At 47.2% G+C, this 6726-nt stretch overlaps 1 protein-coding gene across 1 annotated transcript in view; it reads left to right on the top strand.

The window, feature by feature from the left end:
- Positions 1 to 1857: 1857 nt before the first annotated feature.
- The window catches only part of SMARCC2 (SWI/SNF related, matrix associated, actin dependent regulator of chromatin, subfamily c, member 2), a 25996-nt gene continuing 21127 nt past the window's right edge, over positions 1858 to 6726 (top strand). Inside the window, exons 1-6 of the mRNA XM_011970027.1 lie at positions 1858 to 1979; positions 2914 to 2999; positions 4064 to 4126; positions 4220 to 4312; positions 4912 to 4981; positions 5223 to 5292. Coding sequence (XP_011825417.1) covers positions 2997 to 2999; positions 4064 to 4126; positions 4220 to 4312; positions 4912 to 4981; positions 5223 to 5292 — 299 coding nt within the window. The 5' untranslated portion in view covers positions 1858 to 1979; positions 2914 to 2996. The remainder of the gene's footprint in view (positions 1980 to 2913; positions 3000 to 4063; positions 4127 to 4219; positions 4313 to 4911; positions 4982 to 5222; positions 5293 to 6726) is intronic.

Here is a 6726-nt window from a genome sequence, read left to right as displayed (position 1 = left end):
CCCCGCACCCCTAGCCTCCGAGCCTAGCCCCCGCCCCCACTGCTGCGCCCTCTGCCCCTTGTTTTTCTCTACTGCCCGGCAGGCCCCGGTGCCATTAGCCCACCTTCCCCTCAGCCATCGCCCTCCTGGTTCTTCTGGGAGAGGCGGCCGGCCGGGTGTGGACCGGGTGCCCAATGGGTTCCCCCGCAACCCGGAACGTGCCCGCCAGAGCTCCCCATGGAGCCGGGTACCGGTGGGGCTGAGGCCTCCCCGGTGCTTTGTGTATGTTCAGAGAGAGGATGGAAAGCAGGAGGGTAAACAGTCACAGAGCAAGCCGTTGGCTGCTCATCAGCTTGAAAAAGGTCCCCACCCAGGGATCACCTGTCTCCGCCGCTCATCCCCCACCTTCATCTAAGAGGCAACAGAATCTCTCAGGGAGCTGGGGTATAGGAGTTCCTGGGTAGCGACCCCTTCCAAAACCTTTCCTCGATTTTGCAATGAAGTCACCCTGCAACCTAGCTTTGCAGTACCGTGGGTTTGGGGTCAAGAGGTTAGGGTGAGCGTTCTATCTCTAGCCCCTCACCCCTAAACCTCATAACTGGCGATCATAAGGTAGTGAACAAAGGGTTTAAGAATCCTTACCTGTCTTTTCTACTAGACCTCTTCCTGGTGTCGTCTTTGTCTCTAGGCCTGGTTTTCCCTGGAAATAGTCTGCCTCTCTTTTTCTCACTACCCTCAGAGAGGGGTTCTCTTTGTGGCTTTCTTTCAGCTCCCCATTTCTTCCTGCCGGCTTTGCAGCTCGTCAGAAGTGTGCTTAGTGGCTTAGGAGAACTTCCTACTGATCCTGATTATGAGCCTGGCCCTGCCCTTGGGGTCTCTCTGGGTGTCAGAATCTTGACAAATAGCTGCTATTTCTATGGCTTGTCTCTATGCCTGTGAGAGGCTCTTGCTTTGACCTTTTGCAGGGAGATCAAGCTAGGGGCTGCGCCTCCGGCCTTGGGGGGGATTGACAACTGTGACCTGGTTCAGCTTCCGTGCTCTTAGCTCTTTGTCATTTACCTTTCCCTTCACAGATCTATCTCTTTTCACCTCTCACTGAGAGGCGCTGTCTTCTTTGTGATGAGGGGGGAGAAAACGGGTCAAAAGGTAAAAAGAAAGTCTCCTGGCTCAGGTTCAAATTAGAATGGAAGGCTAGGATGCTACTAGGTAGCGAAGTGTGGAAATATTGAGGTAGAGCCAGGGTTACTTGTCTCGGATACAGTTTCCTCAGACAGGGTAGATGTTTTCTTGCTCTTCTCCATCAGGCTGGTGAGTGGATGGCCCTTCCTGTCTAGGAGGGCTTATGAAGACCTTTATACCCAGTCTTCAGGAGCAAAATGCACAGGCTCACTCTCAGTGAGCTTGCCCTCCTTCACTTCCTTGTACCTTTTCTTGTTAGGCTACATTATAGGGGGAATCATGGCTTTACACAGAGTTCCCCTAAGAAATGTCTCTCTTAGAGCTCCAAAGGTATTGCTTCCATGATCTGAACTCTATAAACCTCCAGAATTTTAACAACCCTCAGTGCTGTTGGTTGAAGATGAGGTGCCAAGATAATAGGGTCCTGCAACTCTAATTTCAGAGTGTAGCTGAGGAAGAGTAGTAAGCTTCCCTGTTCTCCCCAACACTGGCCATCTGGGCTGGTGACAGCAGAATTTCAGCTTCCTGGTTGGGATGTCCAGAGCCTCCCTTTTGCCATTTTCTTTATAGAGACTAAATAGGGAGAAAGGCACTGTTTTCTTTGCTCCAGATACTTCCAGAGCCCCTGGGGGAGAAATGTGGAAGATAGTGGACAATTTATCTGAGATCTATTTTTCTTTCCTTTCCCTCTTTTCCGTTAGTATATACAAGCTGAACCACCCACCAACAAGTCCCTGTCTAGCCTGGTTGTACAGTTACTACAATTTCAGGAAGAAGTTTTTGGCAAACATGTCAGCAATGCACCGCTCACTAAACTGCCGGTGAGTGCAGAAGTAGGAGAGAGGGCGGGGGGTGGTGGTGGTGAGTCCACCAAACTGGAGAGTTGTATTTTAAAAAAAGATTTGTGAATTTTGTAATTTTTGAAATTTGGGTTATTTTCTACCATCCCTATCCCTGGTCAGGGCATTATTGGCTTGGCCTAGTCTCCAGTTTACCATTCTTTTTGTCTTAGTAATACTTTGTGCAACAAATTATTTCAGAGTGCCTGGGATCAGTCCACAAGTCTCTCATGGCATGGTTAAAAGCGGACTTGAGATTTGGATTTGTGTGGACTTGTGTTCAAATCCTGGCTTTGCTACTTGATGGCTGTGTGATCTTGGGCAGCATTCATGAGTCTTGGTTCCTTCATCTCTAGATGGGATTAGTAAACCTACCTTGTAGGGTTTCTATAATGGCACCTGAGATAATCCAGTAAAGTGTTAGCACAAGGTAGTGCTTTCTGTATATTGGTTTCTTTCACTCCCCTCTTGCAGGCCACATGATGCAATGGCACAAGGGTTAAAGAATTTCAGCTTTGAGCTGGGTACGGTGGCTCACGCCTGTAATCCCAGCACTTTGGGAGGCCGAAGTGGGCGGATCACCTGAGGTCTGAAGTTGGAGACCAGCCTGACCAACATGGAGAAACCCCCCCTGTCTCTACTAAAAATACAAAATTAACCAGATGTGGTGGTAGGCACCTGTAATCCCAGCTACTTGGGCGGCTGAGACAGGAGAATTGCTTGAACCTGGGAGGCAGAGGTTGCAGTTAGCCAAGATCGTGCCATTGCACTCCGGCCTGGGCAACAAGAGCGAAACTCCATCTCAAAAAAAAAAGAGGGAGATCAGTTCAGCATGGGATTTTGTGAAAGGATTTTAAGTGATGATAGAATTTACAATCGAACCTTGACATGCTTCTTCCGTACCTTGATTTTGTAGATCAAATGTTTCCTAGATTTCAAAGCGGGAGGCTCCTTGTGCCACATTCTTGCAGCTGCCTACAAATTCAAGAGTGACCAGGGATGGTGAGATGATTCTCTCTATTCTTCTTACATTTAGTTTAGAGGAAATCCCTCCTTTTGATTCCCTGGGGTCTTTCTGGGGTAGAAATTCTTGTGAGTCTTTATTTTGCTGGGTCAGTAGACCTGACTTGTTAGGTCAGAAAAATGGTTGGGAGTCAGAGCCAAAACAGTCGCCAAGAGTGAGTGTGTACTCGAGTATCAGTGTGTGTTTTGTAGAGGAAAAGGGATTCTTAGGTTGGCGTCTGAAACCTTTTTTTGTCCCTTTGGAGTAAGCACAGAGAGTGATTCATGGAGTTGAGATCAGTGAACCTCAGATCTCAGGTGATTTTGGCAATAGCTGTAAGCAAGCTTGCCTCCTAATTTCCCATATTAAGAAGTCATGACTGGGCGCAGTGGCTCATGCCTGTAATCCCAACACTTTAGGAGGCCGAGGTGGTTGGATCATTTGAGGTCAGGAGTTCAAGACGAGCCTGGCCAACTTGGCGAAACCCCATCTCTACTAAAATACAAAAATGAGCTGGGCATGGTGGCGGGCACCTGTAATCTCAGCTACTTGGGAGGCTGAGGCCGGATAATGGCTTGTAAAGGGGAGGCAGAGGTTGCAGCTAGCCAAGATCACGCCAGTGCACTCCAGCCTGGGCAACAGAGCGAGACTCCCTCTCAAAACAACAACAACTACAAAAAAAAGGCCGGGTGTGGTGGCTCATGCCTGTAATCCCAGCACTTTGAGAGGCCGAGGCAGGTGGATCACCTGAGGTCAGGAGTTCGAGACCAGCCTGACCACTATGGTGAAACCCTGTCTCCACTAAAAATACAAAAATTAGCCAAGCGAGGTGGTGTGTGCCTATAGTCCCAGCTACTGGGGAGGCTGAGACGGGAGAATTGCTTGAACCTGAGAGGCAGAGGTTGCAGTGAGCCAGGATCACACCGCTGCACTCCAGCCTAGGTGACAGAGCAAGACTCCATCTCAAAAAACAAAAGTCACATGCCCTCACCTCATCTGCAGACCTGAGCTATACCACTCACTAGATTATTGCCTCTTCACAAGGCGGCGTTACGATTTCCAGAATCCATCACGCATGGACCGCAATGTGGAAATGTTTATGACCATCGAGAAGTCCTTGGTGCAGGTAATAGGCATATCCCCTATTTATCTCCCTTCCCTCAGTGAGAATCTAAAACACTCCTTTCCCGTGATCTCATTCTATTTCTTTTCTCCACAGAATAATTGCCTGTCTCGACCTAACATTTTTCTGTGCCCAGAAATTGAGCCCAAACTACTAGGGAAATTAAAGGACATTATCAAGAGACACCAGGTAAATGGTCTGATCAGGAGAGGTTTCAGAAACTCCATGACTTTTCCTGATGTTTTCTATACCAAGCAGCAGCCCTGAACTACCATGTTTTCTGCTTCAGAGGTGGCTCTGTCTACTTGGAAAAAGACTTGAGTTAAAGCCTTGAGTCTGTCTTTTTCTGTCTACTTCTCCCATTTTTCAGTCCTGACAGGTTTGCATTACTGTTCCTAGAGACTTATGTTGGCCTGGGGAAAAATAGTATCCACTTCTATTGAGCTAGAGATTGCTTGATTTCAGATAAATGAAATCCCTGCTCTTTAGAACTTTATAATAATGAACAGATGTCATTGATAAGGACGTACAGTTGACTTTAAATTTCCCATGTGTAGATTATCTGTTCAGAGGATTATTTGTAGCAATTTTTAATTCTTTGACTTTTCTCCATTATTAGCACAATCCCAGCTGTTTCCCTCTGCCACTTAGCTGGTGTGTGCTTAGAGAATGCAAACTAACTTTAATACTATTATAAGCAAAATATGATTAGGAAGGCAGCTCTGTGGCTAAACCTTGAGTAATTCAGAAGGGACCGTAATTTACCTGCTTCTCCTTGTGCCATCTAGGGAACAGTCACTGAGGATAAGAACAATGCCTCCCATGTTGTGTATCCTGTCCCAGGGAATCTAGAAGAAGGTGAGACCTGGGTTTTCCTGGCCACTTGAGTGGATGGTTTGGACTAGGAGGCAGAGGACTAAGATCACCATTCAGTACCTGGGCTCCTCTTCTTTCAATCTTGAATCCTCCTAACACCTTAAGTTCCTATTACCAAGTCCCCTGCTACAACAGGAGAGTGCATTAGTTAGGGCTTATGTACAGTATTTTTTTTGTGTCCCTCTTTAGCTTATATCTCTCCCTTCTCTTCCTCTATCCCCAGAGGAATGGGTACGACCAGTCATGAAGAGGGATAAGCAGGTTCTTCTGCACTGGGGCTACTATCCTGACAGGTGAGGATGGGTTCCTGGGGCAGGTTTAAGTATAAGAGCCAGACCCAGAAGCCCTGGAACATCTAGCAGAGCAAGAAGCCACTCGTTCAGAGTTATTTTTAGATCACTTAATTTGTTCTCCTCTCACCTATTAAGTGAACCTCAGTCTTGGGGGAGGTTTGGACTTAGTGAACAAGCCTTGGGCTAAAACAATTGAGGCTTTATGTATGAATTGATTATCCCCACATAATTCTTGATAAGTAAATGTTAGAAACAATCTAAATGTCTAACAGTAGGAAAATGTTTCAGTAAATTTGTATATCTACTCAGTGGGCTATTATGCAGCCTTTAAAGTGATATAAAATAACATGGATAATTTATAAGTGAATATTAATAGTTGCAAAAAGCAGCATGTAGGCCCGGCATGGTGGCTCACGTCTGTAGTCCCAGCACTTTGGGAGGACAAGGCAGGCGGATCACCTGAGGTTAGGAGTTCGAGACCAGCCTGGCCAACATGCTGAAACCCTGTGTCTAAAAATACAAAAAAAAAAAAAAAAAATTAGCAGGGCATGGTGGCGCACGCCTGTAGTTTTAGCTACTGGGGAGGCTGAGAAGTAGTATAATCGCTTGAACCCGGGCAGCAGAGGTTGCAGTGAGCCAAGATCACACCGCTGCACTCCAGCCTGGGCGACAGAGTAAGACTCTGTCTCAACAAAGCAAAACAAAAAATAGCACGTAGGCTGGGTGCAGTGGCTAATGCCTATAATCCCAGCACTTGGGGAGGCTGAGGCGGGCAGATTGCTTGAGCCCAGGAGTTTGAGACCAGCCTAGGCAACATGGTCAAACCCTGTCTTTACAAAAAAAAATACAGAAATTAGCTGGGCATGGTGGCACGCACCTGTACTCCTAGCTACTTGGGGGACTGAGGTAGGAGGATTACTTGAGCCCAGGAGGTTGAGTCTGCATTGTGCCATGATTGCACCACTGCACTTTAACCTGGCCAACAGAGCAAGACCCTGTCTCAAAAAAAAAAAAAAGTAGCATGTAAAATATCATCTAGTATGATTATGATTATGTAAAAACAAAATTGTGGACCAGGCACAGTAGCTCACTCCTGTAATCCTAGCACTTTGGGAAGCCAAGGCAGGAGGATCACTAAAGGCTGGAAGTTCGAGACCAGCCTAGGCAGCAAAGTGAGACCCTGTCTCAACAAAAACAAAAACCCCGGCTGGACGCAGTGTCTCACGCCTGTAATTCCAGCACTTTGAGAGGCCGAGGTGGGTGGATCATGAGGTCAGGAGTTTGAGACCACCCTGGCCAAGATGGTGAAACCCCGTCTCTACTAAAAATATAAAAATTAGCCAGGCATGGTGGCAGGCACCTGTAATCCCAGCTACTCAGGAGGCTGAGGCAGGAGAATCGCTTGAACCCGGGAGGCGGAGGTTGCAGTGAGCT

The sequence above is a fragment of the Mandrillus leucophaeus genome, unplaced genomic scaffold (assembly GCF_000951045.1).
Source record: "Mandrillus leucophaeus isolate KB7577 unplaced genomic scaffold, Mleu.le_1.0 Scaffold922, whole genome shotgun sequence".
In the NCBI taxonomy this organism is placed as follows: Eukaryota; Metazoa; Chordata; class Mammalia; order Primates; family Cercopithecidae; genus Mandrillus; species Mandrillus leucophaeus.
This window is presented reverse-complemented; position numbering and strand designations above follow the sequence as displayed.